The following is a 22,178-nucleotide window of genomic DNA, read 5'->3' on the forward strand; positions in this document are numbered from 1 at the left end:
TTTATAATAAGTCTTTGCCAGGCAATAGTCCCATGCATAATTTGTTGCTTCCTTGTCGAGGTGTTTCACTCAGGGGATTCATGATTCACTTGAGGATCATGAATCTCAATTTTGTGTCAGTCCATCTAGGATGATGGGAATATCTCCAGTTCTGCAGTAATTTGGTCATAAATTCAACTATTGGATTTTTTTAAGTACTTGCCGATGATATTAAGGTAAAGGTCAAGGAACCAAAATGATTGAGGCATGCCAAATTTTAAATCAATTCATCCAATAACCCTTGAGACATGTCACTCACAAGCACAAATTTGTACCTCATGTTGGTGGCTGATGAAAGTTGCTGTATAAGTCAGTAGGAGTTAGCCTCTGGGGAATATGAATGTGAATTATGTGCTAATCCATCCAGGCAATGTAGAGATATTTCTCAGGAAAAGCAGAAACCTTGACCTGCTGTGGGTGATATGGGTCAGGAGATCACTAATGTCACTAAAGTGTATCCTCTGGACACCATGCATATCTGCACCAAATACTATCAAAATCCATCTGATAGCTGTCGAAACATGTATCAGTAAGGTAAAAAATGTCAGCTCCTGGGTGTCTGAACAAAGTGTGGTTTTAATCTGTTGTTGCTGAGGTACTTGAGCCTGGGTCAGAGTGACCCAGCCACCAATCTTTGCCATCCCTGGAGCAATACTGCTAGCATGGCTAAAAACATTGTTTGCTTTGCAGTGGTTATTTTTGTGGCAGAAAGTAGCTAATGCTGATGATGACATTACATGTGGGTGCAAATAGATTGAGCTGCTTCTTCAAAGTTTGGTCAGTATAACAGTACACACAACGACTGTGTGTTGAGTGCCTCTCCTTAAGCAAGGCTGGCTTTGAGGATTTTTGGCCACACAGTTACACTGTACTCTAATCTATATTGATAAAAAGCCTCCAGCCTTTGGACACAGGTTTAGTTACTTATATAATCTACTAAAATAGTGTGGGCATTAAAGTTATATTGTGTCACTGCTGTATATGAAAGCACTGAAAAGACTTCCCGTTTAAAACCACAAAGATGAAGAGGACAGAGGGTCTGAGAGAAATACAAGACTGAAGTATATCTAGATCTCATCTTTGATGGGTCGTCAACACTAAGGGTTAATTGAAGGTCTTTGCATCTCTTTTGTTAAACAAGCATATTCACAGATTGCACAACGAGCCGCCTCAAGTCATCAGCTCACCCACCAATGTGCTCAATGTGACAGTGTCAAGGTTTATATTACACCCAGGAAATGAGACGCAACTACAACAAAGCGTCTCACAGTCAGTAGCAGATGGTTGTGGTAACTTTCTGTGATCAAATGCAAACTCAGTGATGAGAGCCTGGTCGTTCAAATGACTAGTTTTATTAGTTTATTGCAAGGAAAGACTTTACATTCAGGTCATTGAGGTGAAATCTGACAGCAACGCTCCTATTTTGACACATTAATGAAACAGTTATAAACAAAATATTGCCAGCTCTACTGCTTAATACTGGAGTACACACATTCACTCTGGGTGTTGTCCCTCTGCCTTTTTGATCTGTTGACTTTGTGTCCCCTTAAGGCAGCATGATGGAGATTATCTGAATCTTGATATTCCTGAAAATGAAATATAATATAATTTACTCTCCAAAATAGAGGGTGATGACAGCCATGTCCCTCCTCTGATACAGAGTCACCCGCTGCTTCTATTGTCTTACCTAGAGCACCATCAAGGACATGATCCCTCACTGGATCCCCACTTTTAAACGTCTACAGACGTGTTCATTGGAACACACAACTTACTTGGAGATGGTGCCTCCAGATTGAATTTGAATGTGTGCAGTGGTTGCCTTATCTGATGGTGGTCAGTTGGTTATTGTTTGAGAGTATAGGAAAGAAAAGTGGTGACGTCTTCAATGACTTCAAACCCACAGTAAACATCATATACTGCAGCAGTGCTGCTGTAGTATATGATGACTGCTATATATGTAGATGTTTATGGTTCATGTACCACATACACACACACATATTTTCTCTGTGTAAAAGTATTTTAATGACACAAAATGCACATTGACAGTGCTGCATAACATAAAAGTATGATATTATATAATCCATCAGTTAAAAACAATGGATTATAAATGAATAAAAACACAAAATGGTTTAAAAATGATTTACATCTGTGATTCTGGCCTTCAATATGTACTTAATTATAACATAGTTGCTTTTAGTAGAAAACAATGTTAGGACATCCTTCTTGAAATAACAAAGACATAAGGACAATGAGAGCATAGGTTTGTGAACATGCATATGTCCCGCCCTGAGCAAAGCATACATCTCATCTTTTGACTGCAGACCACATGGGAAGCTATGAAAAGATTCTTGCATCAGTGGACTTTTACAAACATGTTACAAATCACACAGAGGCTTTACATTCATTATACAGTATGTATAAAAAGTCATGTTGACCAAATTGTTCCTTTTTGAAATACTTCAACATCCTCTCTCAAGATGTCAACAGGTGTTAAAAAAATGACATCTTACAGAAACATTCCTGTTTTATAGCTTTACACGAGAGTACACACATTCACTCTTGGTGCCGTCTCTCTGTTTTCTTGATCTGTTGGCTTTGTGATCCCTTAAAGCAGCGTAATGGAGGTCGTCTGCATCTTGGTAGCCCTAGTCACAAGATAAAAATCAATGAATTACAATACAGAACATGAAAGTAACAAGTCCACAACCCAAGTAACTGTTGTAATGTTAGATGTGTCAGTACTCATCAGTTGTTTTAAATAGATAATAATCACCTCATTTGTTGCGGTGGAAGCTGGGACTCTTCCACACTCTGTTGTGAAACATAAAGCTCATTAGTCAAAAGCCATTCTCAGTGAATATAAGTGGGGAGAAAAAATGGCACCAGTTACCTGTACATTGGCAGCTTTTTCTCTTGTTCATCATGTACACTGAGAAAGCCAGTAAAACGACCAAGATGGTGGTAATTGCCAAAGCTCCACTCAGTAAGTACACGAGAGAGCCGTGAGAGTCACTCCCATCTGTAGATAGTTGAGGAAAGGTTACAAAACTTTCAGTAGAATTAGACAGATATATCTGCCGATATGTGCACGTTGGCCAATAAGTAAGACAAACCAAACTAGGTTGAAAAATGATGTCTCTGTTAGAGAGTTTGTCCACCAAAGAGCACTGAAAGTAGATTTTCACACAGTAATACGTCCCCCTCAATAACTATTATATCTTGGTTACAGTTAAAATATCCATTGCCCAATATATAATCATCAGATTTTTTCATATCCATAAATATCAAGTATCGTTTTGTTCGGGTTATACCTTTCAGCAGTTATCCCTGTGCTTAAGTAACATTTGATTAGAGAATAATAATAATTACTTTTCTGCTCGATTTTTATAGCACTTACTGATTATGTCCAACTTAGTGCCGTCTCCAAACAGTATGTGTCCACATGAGGCAACAGCACAGTAGTTGGTCCCAGCATGAGAGAGATTCAGGCTCTTCATCGGCAGGTTGTAGACACAAGTGTGTGTTTGTGTGCTGGTGTTTCTCTCACACTGATCATTCCTGCCTCCATGGCTGTAAATGAGTCCTGGATGAGATTCTTCAGAGTTTTTGAACCAGTAAACACTGTGTTCTCCATCACAGCTCCCAGTTTGAACTGTACAGTTCAGAGTCACAGAGCCTCCTGGCTGGATGGTCTCAGATGCTGACTGATGGACCAAAAGTGGGATGTTCAAGCCTGAACCCTTTACACTCACGGTGATGCCCTCTGCAAATTCAAGCCTATAGCCTGCATAGCTACCGGCGCAGTAGTAAGTCGCTGAGTCTGAAATGCGCAACGATGTGATTGTCAAGTGATTTTTACCGTTTTTAGTTTCCAATTTGAAGCGTGGATCATTTTTCAATTCATCAATAAAAGTGCCACTTTCACTATGTTTGTAGAAGGTAGAGATGAGCTTTGGTTTCTGTCCCACCGTCTGTTTATACCAGTAGAACACAGCTGCTGATTCACTTTCATAGAAACATGGTAATGTCACGTTGGCGCCAACATTAGCTGATATAAAACCACTGTTTTGGCGCACAGACAAGGATGTTTTCAGAGTAGTTGTCAGAACTGAATAGAAAAGAGACCAAGAAAGGACAAAATGAATGAGATGATTGAAGTTAAGCATGATGATTTGAAAGTATTTCAGCAATTTATATGTTCAAGAATATAAATACATCTGTAAAAACTTACTTGCTCTCCACAGGCAAAGACAAGCCAGACATAAAGCAAACTCCAGAGATGTCATCTTGATCAAAATGTCTTGTTGAGTGTTAAGAACCTCAATTCGTTTTCTGCTTTTGAAGAGGGGGACTACGTTTGATTGGCTGACAAGAAGTGACACTGAATGCCTATTTTGGAAATGGTGTACACATCTTTAGTGCCCCCTCTATTGTCAGTTTTGGTTCTCGAGTCAAGACACGTGTAGAGGGACTTGAACTGATCTTCCACTCGTTTTCTTGTCTATAGATCACTTACTTCCATTGACCAACATCAGCAGCAGAAAAAGCTCAAACCAGTTCCAGCAGATATTTAGAGAGGGCTTTGAGGACCAAGAGATATAAATACAAGAAGACGTTCTCTCTTAGATACTTATGAGGTTGTATGAATTTCATTTGATCTCCCACACCAGCCAAGTTTCAGTTCATAGAAAGGTGTTACTGTATCTTTGTTTTGATCTGTATCTGTAATATCTTGTGATCTCTTCACTGGTATTTGATAGAAATGATTAGTTTATAATAAGTCTTTGCCAGGCAATAGCCCCATGCATAATTTGTTGCTTCCTTGTCGAGGTGTTTCACTCAGGAGATTCATGATTCACTTGAGGATCACAAATCTCAATTTTGTGTCAGTCCATCCAGGATGATGGGAATATCTCCAGTTCTGCAGTAATTTGGTCATAAATTCAACTATTGGATTTTTTAAGTACTTGCCGATGATATTAAGGTAAAGGTCAAGGAACCAAAATGATTAAAATTCAACCTGAGAGGAAGATACAGACATGCCATATGTTAAGGCAATTCATCTAATAACCCTTGAGACATATCACTCACAAGCACAAATTTGTACCTCATGTTGGTGGTTGATGAAAGTTGCTGTGTAAGTCAGTAGGAGTTAGCCTCTGGGGAATATGAATGTGAATTATGTGCTAATCCATCCAGGCAATGTAGAGATATTTCTCAGGAAAAGCAGAAACCTTGACCTGCTCTGGGTGATATACACTCACCGGCCACTTTATTAGGTACACCTTGCTAGTACCGGGTTGGACCCCCTTTTGCCTTCAGAACTGCTTTAATCCTTCGTGGCATAGATTCAACAAGGTACAGGAAACCTCAGAGAGTTTGGTCCATATTGACATGATAGCATCACGCAGTTGCTGTAGATTTGTCGGCTGCACACAATATCCCAAAGGTGCTCTATTGGATTGAGATCTGGTGACTGTGGAGGCCATTTGAGGACAGTGAACTCATTGTCATGTTCACGAAACCAGTCTGAGATGATTCGAGCTTTATGACATGGCGCGCTATCCTGCTGGAAGTAGTAGTAGTAGTAGGGATGGACATGGTCAGCAACAATACTCAGGTAGGCTGTGGCGTTGCAACGATACTCAACTCAGGTACTAAGGGGCCCAAAGTGTGCCAAGAAGATATCCCCCACACCATTACACCACCACCACCAGCCTGAACTGTTGATACAAGGCAGGATGGATCCATGCTTTCATGTTGTTGACGCCAAATTCTGACCCTACCATCCGAATGTCGCTGCAGAAATCGAGACTCATCAGACCAGGCAACGTTTTTCCAATCTTCTATTGTCCAATTTTGGTGAGCCTGTGCGAATTATAGCCTCAGTTTCCTGTTCTTAGCTGACAGGAGTGGCACCCGGTGTGGTCTTCTGCTGCTGTAGCCCATCTGCCTCAAGGTTCGACGTGTTGTGCGTTCAGAGATGCTCTTCTGCATACCTCGGTTGTAACGAGTGGTTATTTGAGTTACTGTTGCCTTTCTATCAGCTCGAACCAGTCTGGCCATTCTCCTCTGACCTCTGGCATCAACAAGGCATTTTCGCCCACAGAGCTGCCTCTCACTGGATATTTTCTCTTTTTCGGACCATTCTCTGTCAACCCTCGAGATGGTTGTGCGTGAAAATCCCAGTAGATCAGCAGTTTCTGAAATACTGAGACCAGCCCGTCTGGCACCAACAACCACGCCACGTTCAAAGTCACTTAAATCACCTTTCTTCCCCATTCTGATGCTCGGTTTGAACTGCAGCAGATCGTCCTGACCATGTCTACATGCCTAAATGCATTGAGCTGCTGCCATGTGATTGGCTGATTAGAAATTTGCGTTCACGAGCAGTTGGACAGGTGTGCCTAATAAAGTGGCCGGTGAGTGTAGGTCAGGAGATCACTAATGTCACTAAAGTTTATCCTCTGGACACCATGCATAACTGCACCAAATACTATCAAAATCCATCTGATAGCTGTCGAAACATGTATCAGTAAGGTAAAAAATGTCAGCTCCTGGGTGTCTGAACAAAGTGTGGTTTTAATCTGTTGTTGCTGAGGTACTTGAGCCTGGGTCAGAGTGACCCAGCCACCAATCTTTGCCATCCCTGGAGCAATACTGCTAGCATGGCTAAAAACATTGTTTTCTTTGCAGTGGTTATTTTTGTGGCAGAAAGTAGCTAATGCTGATGATGACATTACATGTGGGTGCAAATAGATTGAGCTGCTTCTTCAAAGTTTGGTCAGTATAACAGTACACACAACGACTGTGTGTTGAGTGCCTCTCCTTAAACAAGGCTGGCCTTGAGGATTTTTGGCCACACAGTTACACTGTACTCTAATGTATATTGATAAAAAGCCTCCAGCCTTTGGACACAGGTTTAGTTACTTATATAATCTACTAAAATAGTGTGGGCATTAAAGTTATATTGTGTCACTGCTGTGTATGAAAGCACTGAAAAGACTTCCTGTTTAAAACCACAAAGATGAAGAGGACAGAGGGTCTGAGAGAAATACAAGACTGAAGTATATCTAGATCTCATCTTTGATGGGTCGTCAACACTAAGGGTTAATTGAAGGTCTTTACATCTCTTCTTTTAAACAAGCATATTCACAGATTGCACAACGAGCCGCCTCATGTCATCAGCTCACCCACCAATGTGCTCAATGTGACAGTGTCAAGGTTTATATTACACCCAGGAAATGAGACGCAACTACAGCAAAGCGTCTCACAGTCAGTAGCAGATGGTTGTGGTAACTTTCTGTGATCAAATGCAAACTCAGTGATGAGAGCCTGGTCGTTCAAATGACTAGTTTTATGAGTTTATTGCAAGGAAAGACTTTACGTTCAGTTCATTGAGGTGAAATCTGACAGCAACGCTCCTATTTTGACACATTAATGAAACCGTTATAAACAAAATATTGCCAGCTCTACTGCTTAATACTGGAGTACACACATTCACTCTGGGTGTTGTCCCTCTGCCTTTTTGATCTGTTGACTTTGTGTCCCCTTAAGGCAGCATAATGGAGATTATCTGACTCTTGATATTCCTGAAAATGAAATATAATCAAATTTACTCTCCAAATTAATACACATCACTTGTATGATACAGACATGCACAGTGTTAAACACACCAACACCTGTAATCCACACTGATATAGAAGCGCTTAAAATATAGTAACTTTGTGTTTTACAAACAGGCCATTTCTGCCACAGGAACAAAACAACACATAACTAAAGAGGTGGCTCATATGGGCATGCTCATAGATGCTATCAATGACATGATGCAAACACTATTTTTTTGTATCAACCGGATTCACAGAAATATGTCAAATGACCCCAACCTGCAACACCACCTTAAATGGAAATAACATGCCAGCACCCAGAAAATAGTCCTAATGGAAAGTCTGTTATGAACAATTGCAGTTTAAAACATGTGGTTGACATTATATTATAGGGTTGCAGTTTATGTTGTAAAAGGGTTGCAGTTTGGTTAGGTATAGGGGAAAAATATTAGACTATGAGTACTAAAATATTGTGGTTTTGGTTAAAATATGTACCTGTAGGATGCCATTTTTTTGCATTGTGATGTAATTTTGTCTCAAAACATCACCTAACCATGTAACTTAACCACATCATGTAACATGACGCAGTAATGGAAAGTACATAAACAGAGGTCTCCTGAGTCAAAGTCTTGTATTTGGATCCACCACCCAAACCTACTCACTAAGTGGTCTTACTTGCATTTTATACTGCCTATTGGAGACCACTGTCTTACAAATTTGTGTGTCCACCATGACAGATGATCCCAGTTGACTTCCTGTTGGCATTGTTTCAGTGGTAGTTTCATATTCAGTTTTTTACACATTACATGGAACTACCACATAGTGCGGTGTTTAGGGGGTTAAGCCATTATATCTATTGTACTGATTTGTACACAGTAGAAATGCAAGGCAGAGCCCAAATGTAAAACCAAAGAGCCATAGTTTGTTAAAAGTTGAGGTCATTGGTTGGGAAGTTCTGGTTGGTATATGGTTTAATACCTCAGAAATACTCACCACTGGTGTCAAGTCAGGTGAGGATCTTAAGCCTGGTAAAGAAAGATAAATACATTTCAATAAGCTGATGTAGAGAACACTGATGTGTTTGAGTAATCAAAACCATTCATATATTTTGGAAATTAAGCAAAGCATATATTAACATTAATGAATCACCAAGCAGTAATCAGCCTGGTGAATAATGTTGATGTCTAACACATTTCCTTTGCTTTTATTATTGGTATCAACTTCAAATGGTCAACCCTCCAGTTAAGTGCATGAAGACACACTATCAAATGTACCAAACGACATAAATCATACCTGCACATTGGCAACTGTTTCTGTTGTTCATTTTATATGCTGCATATGCCAGTAAAACAACCAGGATGGTGGTAAATGCCAAAGCTCCACTCAGGAAATACACCAAGACAAAAGAGTCATCTTCATCTGTGGACCCTGATGATTGGAGACAATGCAGATCTGTAGATTATTGAGGCAGCAGTAGTCATAGCTACAGTATATATGAAATGTTGCTCACGCTCAAAGTCCAACTTTTCCTTGTCTTGAAACAGTATGTGTCCACGAGGCAACAGCACAGTAGTAGGTCCCAGCATGAGAAAGATTCAGGCTCTTCATCGGCAGGTTGTAGACACAGGTGTGTGTTTGTGTGCTGGTGTTCCTCTCACACTGATCATTCCTGCCTCCATGGCTGTAAATGAGTCCTGGATGAGATTCTTCAGAGTTTTTGAACCAGTAAACACTGTGTTCTCCATCACAGCTCCCAGTTTGAACTGTACAGTTCAGAGTCTCAGAGCCTCCTGGCTGGATGGGCTCAGATGTTGACTGATGGACCAAAACTGGGACCTTCAAGCCCGAACCCTTAACACTGAGAATAACGCCCTCTACAAATTCTAAATCATATGAATGGTAACCTGTACAGTAGTAAGTGGCTGAGTCTGAAAAGCGTAAATTAATGATTGTCAAGTGGTTTTTGCCGTTTCCTGTGTCTAGGGTGTAACGAGTATTATTCTTAAATTCGTTGTGAAAGGTGCCACTTTCGTCATGTTTGTAGAAAGTAGAAAGGAGTCTTGGTTTCTGCCCCAAAGTTTGCTTATACCAGTTAAACATCACTGCGAGGCGTTCATAGAAACATTGCAAAGTCGCGCTGTCACCAACATCAGCTGAATAAAAACCACTGTATTGACGCACATAGATGGATGATTCCACATCAGTCATCTGAGCTGAAAAGAGATCTGGAAAAAGCACATTTAATTCAACAATATAAATGTATCAAAATGCCAGCCTAAAAAATGTAGTCATATAAAAAATATACATTTTTGCATAGTTTTAGTTGTAATTACGTTACCAGTATATTTAGAACGGACAACTCACCTATTGTTCCCAAGAACAGATAAATCAGATACAAAGCAAACCTTGGAGGTGCCATCGTGTTCAGAATGCTGCGTTGAATGAAAGAATCTCAATACGTTCTCCACTCTTCAGAGAGAAGACTCTTTTTGATTGGCTCACGCAAAGTAACGCCTGCAGTCCTGATTTGGAAACAATGAACACATGTTCAGTGCTGCCTTGAATGTTTTAAGAAATACCTAAGAGCTCAAAAAAGGTCTTAAGAGAGACAGTCCACTCATCTGATTTCTACTTTACCTCCATGTAACAAGTCTCTCTGCAGTGTATAATATAATTGATCTATAATGATCAATTTCCAGGCATGTGGGGGATGACACTTGGAGGTCCTACTTATTTTTTACCGCTTCAATTTTCCACATACAAGTACTTCTGTTGTATATGTATAATATCCATAATTGATTACAACATACTCAAAATCTGTTTTTACAACTGATTCACACCAACATTAATAAGGGGCTGGAACCTTTTTTCAAAGCTAGCTGAAAAAAATGGCCAGCGCCAACAGGAAGAAGATGATGGTATGCTGTTGTAATGTCCATATTATGTCAGCTATTTATTGTTGTTGTTGTGGTTATTATGGCGACGTGGATAATTTTGCTGGTAATAATTTCTTGTTAAATAGGGATTCTTAATGCCTTATTATCTTCTTCACAAGCACACATATCATGACCACTGTAAACAACAGTAAAAGGAATCCCTAAGTGTTAGCACAACTGTCCATCCATCAAAAACACCACGTTGACTTTAATTGATCAAAACACGAAATTTCCTATAGAGCTTCTGTAAATGTCAACAAATTATACATTCATCTAATGGCTAAAATCATCCTCTGACCTTCTTAAAATAGTCGGGGCATTTGAGTTAAACTGTGTGGCTGCTGTGCATGAAAACACTGTACAGACTTCCTGTTTAAAACCACAAAGACAACGGGCTCGGAGGGTTTTAGAGAAGTACGTGATCAAAGTATATCGAGAGTTTATCTATGATCTCCGACCAACACCGAAGCTAAAATAAGACCTTTACATTTCTGGCTTCATGATGTGCAGTTATTGCACTTGAAGTAAACAACCTGTGATGAATAACACACAGTCTATACACTTAGTGTGGGCGCTTTTAGATCATTTTGTGCCGCATGCATTGTGCGTATTTCATACATCACATATTGGTGGGTCTTGTTTGTTTGCAATGCTGTTTTGATTGTGGCTCTGAGACAGTTATGTGCTTTTGTCTCACTGGGTAACCACTGTGTGAACGGGGAAACTTCACAGTGGTGTTAATGCATTTAGTAGCAAATATAACTTTGTTTTTATATTCACATTCCAGGCGTGCAAACTCTCACGCTCTCAAGTACTTAAGCCCACAGTCACCACTACATCAGTTGTATGTGTGGTTTGTGCATTGTTGAAGACATGAGAGTGGAAATATGGCACCTCACATTAAAGAGACTTGGCTTAACAGTATGTGAAGGAGCATGTTTAATGGGCGCTTTGCAAGGTCATACTTTACATTCAGTATATGGAAACAAAATCTGGTTAAACTGTCACTTTAAGTAATACAGATACAAAGTACAAATCTCCAGATCTACTGTCTCACACTAGAGTAGACACATTCACTCCTGGTGTTGTCTCTCGGTTTTGTCCCTCTATTGGTGATGTTCTTCTGTAGAGCAGCATAATGGAGGCTGTCGTCATCCTGGCAATCCTGGACATAAAATATGAAAGAGTTAATTGTCTCATGACTGATATAGATATTAAAATAAGTGCTGGCCACATCTGTACAGTTTAATGTAAATCAGGATACAAAACCCTACAACGCTAACTTTCAAGGTTTTTTGTTGAGACTCTATAAGAGGGGCGTCCTATTGTCCTATATTGTAGTTTTTTGCATTGCAAGCGGTGGTCAAAATCCGCCCCCCCTCCCCCCCCCCCGAAACCCCAATCCCCAAATAATTCAATCCACAGCAACAGCAACAACTTTAGTCTTGTACATTGACCGCTGGCCACCCTTATGTAATATGTCATTTGAAGTCAGCTTAATAAAATGCATGAGCAGAATTCAACACATGCAGTTGCCTAGACTACTTGCACGTGTTTAAATAGTACAAATTTACCAAGAGTATGTTTATTGGGGAAGTGCTGAGCATACGACTGGATAAATGAGACTTGGGCCCAATCCTGTTTCTTATTTTCCTACCACTCTATTTTCAAGTGCCTCTGCCCTTGAGCTGCAAGGGATAGTGGCTGAAATCTCTTATTAAATAGACCCTTTAAGACCCTGATATGTCACTGATAGTCGCCAATAAAAAGGCATGAATGCTTGTGATTCATTTGCATTTCAGGTTTCATGCTATCAATCAATTAACAAATCATTAAATACAAAAGGACACTGCTCCATTACCAGGCCACTAGCAGATCTCTGTTGGTTTATAGTAGCAATTCGTGATTCTGTGTACCCTGCCAGTCTGCACTGCCGCAATGTTACTGCTGGATTTAGGTTGAATTCCAAAATATATCAAAATGTGTGAATGTTATGCACAAATCATCAATAACAGCTACCTTGGCATTAGAATACTATTTGCGTTTTTTGCCTATTATTATGCTTGTAAAAGTTTTGTGGTTTGCTTATTTATTGTGAAGGCATGCAAGAAAAACAAAGTGTTCTTCAAAAACTCAAGGTAATATGGATTGTGTAACTGATAAACAGATGTTATTTTTCTAGGTTAAGTATTCCTTTAATCGTTGCTCTTTTGTGCTCGTGCTCTGTTTTCTTGCTATTAAATATGTTGCAATTATAGAAGTGCAACACTTTGAATATACTCACTTCTGTATTGGGTGCAGAGGCAGCTGAGGTTCTTGCTTGAGAGTCTGGTTCTGAAAAAAAAAAACAACAAATACTTTATCACAATTCACTACATTTATGGTGAGAAGAGCAATACATTTTTTAAAAAAAAACTTTATCTTGCTTTTCAATATCACAAACATTGAACACACACTATCAACCCTCAATAATAACACTTAAGCTTACCTTTGCATTGGCAGCTGTTTTTCTTGTACATCCTACATACTATATGAGCCAGGAAAACCGCTAGGATGGTACTGAATGCCAAAGCTCCGCCCAAGAAATTCACCAAAAGAAGAGAGTCTTCATTATCTGCAGATAAACTGATGATTTTTAGTTTTTTATTCCCATCAAATTTGATTAAAATGTATCCAACACTAGAGAAATGACATACTCATGCTAGAGTGCAACTTACCCTTAATGTCCAGCTTGGTCCCGTCTCCAAACAGTATGTGTCCACATGAGGCAACAGCACAGTAGTAGGTCCCAGCATGAGAGAGTTTCAGGCTCTTTATCGGCAGGTTGTAGACACAGGTGTGTGTTTGTGTGCTGGTGTTTCTCTCACACTGATCTTTCCTGCCTCCATGGCTGTAAATGAGTCCTGGATGAGACTCTTTAGAGTTTTTGAACCAGTAAACACTGCGTTCTCCATCACAGCTCCCAGTTTGTACTGTACAGTTCAGAGTCACAGAGCCTCCTGGCTCAATGGTTTCAGTTGTTGATTGATGGACTGAATCCAGGACGTTCAGACCTGAACCCTTTACGTGGACAATAAAGCCCTTAGTAAATGTATACACAAATGAATAGGCACTGATGCAGTAGTAAGTACCTGAGTCTGAAATTTGCACTTTTAAGATCTTCAAGTGATTTGTACCTGGGGTAGTTTCCACTTTAAAGCGTGGATTGTTCTTAAATTCCCCATTCAAGTTGGCATCTTTGTTGTGCTTATAGAATTTAGACACCAGCTCTGGTTTCTGTCCCACAGTTTGTTTATACCAGTAAAACATTACCTCTGCACTTTCTTCATAGAAACATTCCAAAGTCACATTATCACCTACGTTAGCTGATACGAAATGTAAAGATGATGATGATTTAAGAGCCGTCGTGTCAGCTGAGGAGAAAATAGAGACGATGCAAATGCAAAATTAGGTTTATAGCAAAAAGGGAACATATTTTAATACCAGAAGTACCAAAAAAAACCAATACCAATACCAAAAAAATATCTAAAGCATAATCTTGAGGAATAAAAGTGACAAAATGCATTAACAAAAGATTCAACTTACCCACTGTCCCCAAGAGCAGACATGTCACATAGAGGGCAAACATCGGAGGTGTCATTTTGCTGAATTGCCGTGGCCAATTGAGAGAAGCTCTATACGCTCTCTATATATCAGAGACAAGAATGTGTGTGATTGGCCAATCAGAGATGCCTCTGAAGGATCACATGGTTGAGACTTTTTTTTTTCATGGCAATCAAAACTGATTTTTTTCAAGAACTGGCATTTCATCAGGACTTATTCAGGGGACTTGGGTGCAAAATGTAATTGTTTATTATTATAAGGGGCCTTATAACCTTCAGTAATGTTAAATTTACAACATTCGACCCTGAAATGTCTCTAAAAAAGTGTATGAAATAGTTGTGGCTGGAATGTGTTTTGAAGAGGAGGGACAAGACTCAGACCACAGTCACCGTTCTTTAGACCTTCTATTGCTGTCTGGTATATCTACACCTCTGCATGGTTACTGGAATTTTAAAGATATGTATAACACACATGTTAACCCCCTGACACCAGGTTCATGATCATATTCATATACGACAATGCAAACTGATCAGAGAGTGTTTTCACTCAGCATTTAGAATCTGTGATGTTACAATAGACACATTTTAACAGAAATATGGAACGACTGATCTTTTGGAAATACCACATTTATAATATTTTGCTAAGATGTTTTCCTTTAAGTTTGATATAGAAGAAAATACAAGCAGATTTGTAGTGCCTCACTAAAAACTAAGAAAAATACTGTAAATGCAGCCACTAAGGTCATTATGTTCCTACCAGGCCCCCTGGAAGTGCGCTAGGCTTTGAAACCCATTTTGTAGTGGCCAAACAGTGTATTTACATCTGTCAGGTGATTGCATGTAGCTCAAAAATAAACTTTTCTCCGTTGACTTAAATCTATTTTTCAGTGGATACGTTTTATTTTTTATTTTTTTTTCTAGTGTCACAACCCCCATGAAATGGCTTATTTTACGATCAAAGTGATCCATTCAGTCTGATTACATGTTTAAAGTCTAGAAGCCTTGAGGAGCCGCAACGTTCAATCTTTTTATTTCTATTCAAGTTACTGGAGTGCTAAACCGGATGTAGCGAGGTCAGTTGGTGGAAGGTTGTACTGCTCTATGGGCCAAACGGTGTGGAAGCAGTGTCGATTATATGGGTAAGTTGATATGCGACAGTTGGACTTTTTTTGTCTTCATGCACCACCGTGCAACTGTCATAGGAATAAACAGGGCCCCACCGCTAGCATTGTATCCAGTTCTCTTTATACATCCATGGTTCCTACCTTTAAATACCCCTACAGGAGAATTTTATGGATGACAGAGTAGCTCGTTTCGGAACATTAACAGCTGCAGTTGTAAAAACGTGGGTAATGTGAGCTCTTGAGTTAGATTTAGAAAAAAAAATCTGTTTTGATTCAAAAGTATCTTTCTTAATCAGGTAACATAAGGTGATGTATCTTACGTGATACATGTCACATATGTCATAGGACATACACCTTCATACTACGATGCATTCTTAAAAGAACTCATTGTTGACTTTTGGTTTTGCACAGGATGCAAACATTTGTCTCCTGTGTGAAAGTCCAATTTTGTTTGACCCATCCACCCTACTTGGACTAACTCGCTCTTTATACTATGTTGCTCTCAGCGTCAAGTTTGCTACGGATGGGTTTACATTGGACTTAGCTGAAAGCCCAATGCGGTTCATAAAGACGCTGAGGGGTACGTTTGGCGTCAACAGTACACACCGAGGGGTTTGCGTCAGTATTTGACGACCTGGTAATGAGAATGGGCTTCCATCCAAAAAATTTTTTTCTCTTTATACTACATCACCTGACTTCCTCCTTGCTTGCGTAATAATTACTATGGCCAATAAATGCTGCTGCCTAACAACAAAATGTAAACAGGGGTCATAATTTCTGCTTGTAAAAACACCTTAAGTGGTCGTATTTTCAAGGACTGTCTGAAAATAACTGGTGGTTATGTGAAAGATGGGTCAAGGTTCACTGTAGAGAGCTTTTCCTGAAGCACTCCTCTTCACGGTTCACCTCTGATAATGCTTTTCTGATAATGCATTTATCATTACGCACAGTGTTCAAAATGTTGACAGTGATAGAGAATGTTTTGTTAAAAATCTTGAAATATTGTGATAATATTTGCGGCTGTTTTGCGTTATTTATTGTTTCAGCATGATCTATTTACTGTCACTTGATGCACTTAATCAACCAGAATAAAACTCCCCTTTCATCTGAGCACAAGTTGTGGACATGTCATTATGATGGATTTCGTAAAAGAGAATAATCCTCTGGGTGTATTTGGATAAATGAGTTTTAGGGAACTGAAATTGTGAAACTTTAACTGTTACAGATGACAATAACATTTTTGGTAGGCATAACTAAAAGCTTCACTCAGAGCAGTTTCCACATGAGTTAAGAAATCAGTGTGGACTGTTGGGGTTGTTGGTATGTAAAAATTCTGTTAATCTCCATTTTATTTCAATATCATTCTAGTGCCTTGTTTTTGTTTGTTGTTGCGTTTGCATCTACGACATAATGCATTATCACAAAGTTTTATGAGACCAGGTTTACTGATGTGCAAGACGCTGTGGCCTGGAAGCTGCAGGCTGGTCTTCCTGTGTTCAAGCTCTGCTAGCACTTGTGTTTCCACTAATGGAAACTGCTATTCTTAACCTCGCACCACCCTCACCACATGAGTGAAAGGTAAATGGTGAGAGCCGGCTATGATTGAAATGTGCGACCCGTACTTACATTTCTGGCTAAAGAAGATATTAATAGATCGTAGGGGGTTTTCATGAGCCTGCTTTGTCTATATCCAATTTTATACTGTATGTATAAAGCCCAAAACAACAATTTAAGTGAAACACATTGCAGAAAAAATACTTTATTTTCTTTCATCATTATTTTACTTTGTACATTTTTTACACGTGCAGTCTTCTTGTCTTGCAAGTGACTGACAGGAAAGAGATCTTTTTTTATTTTGATGTGGTTGAATGTGAAGGCAAAGTCCTGCTTTACTCTTTCCTGCTCTTTACTCTTGAGTATACACAAACACTTTCCACGTTGTCCTCTTGATGATGTTGTTCGCTGGTTCTGTTCAGATTTAGAGCAGCATAATGGAGACTGTCTGCATCTTGGCTCTGGTGATGGCAAAACAGCAATGGCATATTATGTGAGAAATATTGAACTAGAAGGTCAAATGAAATGGCTGTTGTTTAAAGAAACAGTGTGTAAGATTTTGGGGCATTTTGTGGCATCTAACTTTGAGGATTTCAGATTGCAACCAGCTGAAACTTCTCCAGGTTTAGATTCATTTCGTGTTCATTGTTCAGGAGGTTTTTACTGGGAGATGAACGGTGTACCGAGGTCTCTTCCTCTCCAAAACAAATCGACCCAGTGATTTAAATGGGTAAAAATGCTATATTAAGTAGTTTAACATTATAAATCAGTGTTTCTGCTTTGCTGTTTGACACTTTACAGAAGTGTTGTTAGCCCTGCTAATGTATGCTCACTTTTTTGCTCTGATAACTTCAGATCCAGACTTTCAGGAGGTTTTTACCGAGAGCCAAATTACCTTCAGAGGTCTCTTCCTCTCCAAAACAAACAGACCTGGTTATATAAACCAGTAAAAGCACATAATAAAGCAGTTTCACATTACAACCAGTGCTCCTCCTTAGCTGTTTGGCATCGGCCACTAACTCAGCTCCTGCTAGTGCATGTGTTCACCATTTTTTCTCTTAGGACTGCAGATCCAGATGTACAGGAGGTTTTACCAGGAGCAGAATCATCCACACAGATCTCTTCCTCCCCAAAACAAATGAACCCAGTGATTTAAACAGGTAAAAATGCTGTTTTTCTAGTGCTGCACATTGCAGACAGGCAGCTAGCCCAGCGCCTGCTAATGTGTGCTCAACAGACACAGGTAAAACACTGAATCAAGCAGTTTCACTTTAAAAAAGTAGTGTTTTTCCAATGCTCTCATTATAAAGGGGCTGCAAAATACCATAGCCGATGTAGTAAAAGGCAAATGGCCCTATCTAGAGCCAGTGTTTGTGTCTATTCTGGGCTTCTGCAGAAGATGACAATGCAACATGGGGATCTCTGTGGATGGAGATCTGCTCCCTACAGAAAATGGCTCATTCTCAGGTAATGATTCATATGTTTTCAAGTGATTATACACGAGAGATAACATACTTATTTTATTATTTTCAAAATCTTGCAATATATATTCCCCTAAATCCTACACACTGGACCATTAAATATTATGTAGTTAGCTTTCATCGGTTACTTCACCTACCATGTTTTCAGAAGCTGCAGAACATGTCAGATGAGAAACAGTTCCTGGAAATCAAAGTGCATAATGATCAAGACAGGGCAGTACAGAAATATTGTTAAACACTTGTATTCTGAAGGTCTTACCTTTGCAGTGAGAGCATAACTTTTTCTTCAACTTGTGCACGATGGAAGCTAAGACAAGGAGCACGATGACGGAAAGTGCCAATGCCGCAATCAGGCAATACACGAGGAGAGGCGGGGCTTTAGTGGAACTTCCTAACATGCAGTCAAGAGAAAACATATCCCAATTATAAATGCATATTTGTGAGTATAAAATATAAATGATTAACTCAATGGTTATTTTAAATGTGTAACTCAGGATTAGAAAAATAAGCTTCAATCACCTTACCTACAAGCTCCACCTTTGTTCCACTTCCAAACACCGTCTCCCCACAGGAGGCCAGAGCACAGTAGTACACCCCTGCATCAGGGGAGCTCACAGACTTTAAAGCAAGATTTAAAGTACATTTTTTCACAAGATACCCTTCATTGGTGATATTTTCACATTGTCCGCCACTGGCATACATGACTGCAGGCTGAGCTGCACCATGTCTAAACCAGTAAAGGCTCTGCTCCCCTGCACATGGTTCAGCGTACACTGTGCAGCTCAAATTCACAGATTCTCCCAACCCCAGTGGCTCCAACGCTGGCTGATGGACGACAGCTTGGATGTTGGACGGCGATGCTCTGACGTGAAGGAAAGCTCCTTGTCCGAATTCAATAGCGTTGAAATCTAAAATCCCACAGTAGTACGTTGCTGAATCGGACAGGCGGAGATCTTTGATTATAAGATGATTGATGTCGTCTTGACCTGATGCAGAGACTTTAAACCTGTCTTGATATCCAGGGGAGATGGACGCCTCTGTGTTGTGCCTCATGCGGGTTGATATGATGAGAGGTTTGCCTCCTAAGCTCTGCTGGTACCAAGAGAGGAAAGTTACAGAATCACCCTGACAAGAGCATTTCAAAGTCACAGTCTCCCCAACTTTTGCCTCTATGACCCCGCTGTCCTGAGTTATGCCTGAGGTCTTGCCAACAGCTGGTACTGGACCTGCATAGCAATGCATAAAAGTATTTTAATATTACTTTTAAAGCCTCATTTCTCTCGCTAAGAATGATATAAATGGCCACAGAAATGGTGAAAAAGAGTGAAATATACTCACAGATTTGAATGAGAAGCACCAGAAAAATGCAAAGGGGCATCATCCCTGTAGCTGTGCAGTCTGTGTCCTGTGAGTTGACGGACTCACCCATCTCTTATAGGAGACAATGGGTGTTTGTGATTGGCTAAGCTTATTGGTTTGGTTTAGACTCAGACCTGCGATTTGTTATTCTGCAAGAGATGAGTCTGATCAGGTGACCAGAAGTGTAAATCAGGGTTGGTAGTCTTATTGGTTGCTTCATTGGTGTTGTACAATTGCAGACAGTACAGTAGGTGTGACAATATGTAAGTATACAATGAAAAGGAAATTCACTCAAGTCCATTTTTGTTGCAGTGCTCAGAGGTAGTTTGGAAAACACAATATATTCCTCTCTCATTCTATTTGTTAGATTTAGATGCGCCCAGATGATTAGTTACAGGATTTTTTTGTTAGAAAGTGTGTTTTTGGGGATGTGTGTGGTTAAGTGGGTTGAAAGAGTGTGTGGGAGGGTTGTAGTCAAAAAACAACAGAAATCAGGTCAAGTGATTTAACCCATTTACTGTAACTTCTACTGTAGTTTAAAGATACTGTTGAAAACTTAGAGTTAATGGCTGTGGTTACGGGTTGGTGCCAGTGATGTTGCCCAGGTCAAATGTGGAATTTGTTGTATGCACAGAGCCATTACTTTTGTTCTGCTTTTGGTATTTCTAATTGCATGTCACATCTAATCCAACGTACCGCCCACTACTGTTTTTAATATTTTCTTAACTAATTCATGAGATGTTGCGTTGTACATGATGGTGCGCCTCCATGCCAAGTGAAACAATCGACACATGAACAGAAAAACTGATAGCGACTCCAGTAAGCCACCCCTTGGTGAAGCGCTTGTATAACGAAATATAACATAATAAGCTTGATTGTGTGGCTTGTGGATTTTGCATACCTTTGTAGTGGAAGAGTGGAAACTTGCTAACTAGCTAAGTAGGCTACCTTTTTAACATTAGTACTGGTTCCCATCATTAATGTATAAAGACAATTACAGCGTTGGAGGCAATGCCCTGTTCGTTCCTATGAGAGTTGCTCAGTTGCGCACAAAGCTCAAAAAATTGACTTCTCAGGTATAAAATTATGTGGATCCTTAGCATCATTGGGCCAACAGAAGAAACGGACTCAAGTGTCTGCTGCCTGAGAGATTAACTTCCACCAGCCGGGGTGCCAACTTCCTGTTTAGCGTTTATTAACTTAAATGGGGCCATAAATGTGTCTTTCACAATGTAATTCTATGGGGAAATGTATTTTTGGGTTAATCGGATCAGGAATTTTGTTTTTTTCACAAGTAGAAACAGAAGTTGGCGTCAACCTGGTTCCATAATCAAAAAGCCTGTGGGACTTAGGAATTTGAATTTGAATTTGCAGAAAATAATGTCTGTGGCAAACAAACATTCATGATACTTAATGCATACTGTTCAGCAAGATCATCTTCACAGGTAACGCCACTTTTGTGATCTTTGAAGCGCAAATGCAATTACCAGAAGTAAAAAAGCTAATGTTAGACTTGAAACTAAATACACCACAGTCGCGTGACTTCAACATCGCCTCCACAACAACAGACGCATGATACCTTCAAAATGTACGTCTTTTTTTTCTGACAATATTTTATATTGTAGAGCAAACACAAAAGTCTCTTTCTGAACCATTATGTAGCACCACATGACTAATGTTGACTGGTTGTAGTTACATGGTTTGGCCACTATGTCAAAATGGCCTCAATTGAAGTGCACTTAGTGCGGGCCGGGTTCCTATTACACTTTTATTCCCAATAATTCAACACCTGCTAAAGAGAAGAATTGGGGCAAGGTAGCATTACCTATCCCTCTTTTATGGGTCCAAGTATGGTGTTGACAAATAGCCAGACTGTGAAAACTCACAGTCCACCACAGTTCTGGTGTAATAATTATAAAAATGTATTGTTCTAAAAACATCATGAGTTTCTAAAGATGTGGCTAGTAAAGAGCTAACATTGCAAACTTAACCTATTTTGCTACTCACATTGCAATCTGAGATAGCTGGTTTTACTAATAGGCTGTAACACAAGAAGTGTGGATCACTAAGATTGGAAGAAATATATATTTTTATCTTTTATCAGGCCAACACATATCCTTTTGTACCAGTTCTATGAACTGTGTCATATTAGACCTAAAAAAAAGCTGTTTTTTTTTTTAGGTTTGTTTTGTAAAAAAGGATGCATGGTACATGAGTGTGGTTAATAGATTTCACTGCTCATAATTTGTACATAATTGAGCTTATGTTTATGTGCCTGCGCTATTTGCAGATGTTTCCACATTTAAAGCAAATTTTAGTTTAATTCCCCCAGCTACTCCCTTACAGTTTTCACAGCTCTGTCAACTCATGCAGTAGACTTTAGCAGGCAGAAGTAGGCGATTGTGTGTGACTCAAACTCTTTTGATGTTTGTGGTTTGCATGTAGATGCTTTAACGAAGCTGCGGTGAAAGTGCTA

The 22,178-nt window shown here is 39.6% G+C and overlaps 4 protein-coding genes and 1 pseudogene across 9 annotated transcripts in view; 1 reads left to right on the forward strand and 4 right to left on the reverse strand.

Moving 5' to 3' along the window:
• The window catches only part of LOC121962318 (prostaglandin D2 receptor 2-like), a 144,669-nt gene that overhangs the window by 105,025 nt on the left and 17,466 nt on the right, over positions 1 to 22,178 (forward strand). Inside the window, exon 1 of one of the 4 annotated variants that reach the window (XM_042512559.2) lies at positions 16,538 to 16,628. The exons of 2 other annotated variants lie outside the window; for them this stretch is intronic. The gene's annotated coding sequence lies outside the window, so the exon portion shown is untranslated. Of the gene's footprint in view, positions 1 to 16,537; positions 16,629 to 17,932; positions 18,023 to 22,178 lie in introns of those variants that run through there. One more of the 4 variants, XM_088073592.1, reaches the window with a different exon arrangement.
• Positions 1,376 to 4,335, reverse strand: LOC148185620 (uncharacterized). Its single transcript, XM_088074027.1, has 5 exons — positions 3,437 to 4,335; positions 2,930 to 3,058; positions 2,813 to 2,850; positions 2,568 to 2,684; positions 1,376 to 1,778 (listed from the first exon to the last, which is right to left on the reverse strand). The coding sequence occupies exons 1-5, from the start codon at positions 4,203 to 4,205 to the stop codon at positions 1,506 to 1,508; spliced, it is 1,326 nt and encodes a 441-aa protein (XP_087930153.1). The 5' UTR covers positions 4,206 to 4,335; the 3' UTR covers positions 1,376 to 1,505.
• LOC148185621 (immunoglobulin kappa light chain-like) lies at positions 7,490 to 9,854 on the reverse strand (annotated as a pseudogene). The gene is made up of 4 exons (XR_015775701.1): positions 9,157 to 9,854; positions 8,940 to 9,074; positions 8,640 to 8,671; positions 7,490 to 7,631 (listed from the first exon to the last, which is right to left on the reverse strand). The product of XR_015775701.1 is annotated as an immunoglobulin kappa light chain-like (transcript).
• Positions 11,504 to 14,231, reverse strand: LOC121962258 (uncharacterized). Of its 2 annotated transcripts, XM_088073594.1 has the most exons (6): positions 14,168 to 14,231; positions 13,943 to 13,995; positions 13,300 to 13,642; positions 13,071 to 13,196; positions 12,867 to 12,916; positions 11,504 to 11,747 (listed from the first exon to the last, which is right to left on the reverse strand). In XM_088073594.1, exons 1-6 carry the CDS (start codon positions 14,220 to 14,222, stop codon positions 11,628 to 11,630), a joined length of 747 nt encoding a protein of 248 aa, XP_087929720.1. In that variant the 5' UTR covers positions 14,223 to 14,231; the 3' UTR covers positions 11,504 to 11,627. The 2 variants fall into 2 exon arrangements, with proteins under 2 accessions (XP_087929720.1, XP_087929719.1); XM_088073593.1 differs by having other exon boundaries at positions 13,300 to 13,995.
• On the reverse strand, positions 17,052 to 19,731 carry LOC121962319 (uncharacterized). The gene is made up of 5 exons (XM_088073595.1): positions 19,682 to 19,731; positions 18,868 to 19,569; positions 18,603 to 18,734; positions 18,481 to 18,524; positions 17,052 to 17,323 (listed from the first exon to the last, which is right to left on the reverse strand). The coding sequence occupies exons 1-5, from the start codon at positions 19,722 to 19,724 to the stop codon at positions 17,198 to 17,200; spliced, it is 1,047 nt and encodes a 348-aa protein (XP_087929721.1). The 5' UTR covers positions 19,725 to 19,731; the 3' UTR covers positions 17,052 to 17,197.

This window comes from Plectropomus leopardus, chromosome 23 (assembly GCF_026936395.1).
Source record: "Plectropomus leopardus strain MGB_pleo_1.0 chromosome 23, ASM2693639v1, whole genome shotgun sequence".
Lineage (NCBI taxonomy): Eukaryota > Metazoa > Chordata > Actinopteri > Perciformes > Serranidae > Plectropomus > Plectropomus leopardus.

Bases quoted from the DNA above. Each gene is read 5' to 3' on its own strand.
- LOC121962258 (XM_088073593.1), bottom strand. From the start codon at position 14,222: ATGACACCTCCGATGTTTGCCCTCTATGTGACATGTCTGCTCTTGGGG. The intron at 13,996-14,167 runs GTAAGTTGAATC...TTTTCTCCTCAG, and splicing joins TCTGCTCTTGGGGACAGTGG to CTGACACGACGGCTCTTAAA. The intron at 13,197-13,299 runs GTAAGTTGCACT...GTTTATCTGCAG, and splicing joins GACCAAGCTGGACATTAAGG to ATAATGAAGACTCTCTTCTT.
- LOC148185620 (XM_088074027.1), bottom strand. From the start codon at position 4,205: ATGCTTAACTTCAATCATCTCATTCATTTTGTCCTTTCTTGGTCTCTT. The intron at 2,851-2,929 runs GTAACTGGTGCC...GTTTCACAACAG, and splicing joins AAAAAGCTGCCAATGTACAG to AGTGTGGAAGAGTCCCAGCT. The intron at 1,779-2,567 runs TAAAACAGGAAT...ACACGTCTGTAG, and splicing joins TGTACTCTCGTGTAAAGCTA to ACGTTTAAAAGTGGGGATCC.
- LOC121962319 (XM_088073595.1), bottom strand. From the start codon at position 19,724: ATGATGCCCCTTTGCATTTTTCTGGTGCTTCTCATTCAAATCT. The intron at 19,570-19,681 runs GTGAGTATATTT...ATTGCTATGCAG, and splicing joins GGTGCTTCTCATTCAAATCT to GTCCAGTACCAGCTGTTGGC. The intron at 17,324-18,480 runs GTAGGTGAAGTA...TGCCATCACCAG, and splicing joins CTGCAGCTTCTGAAAACATG to AGCCAAGATGCAGACAGTCT.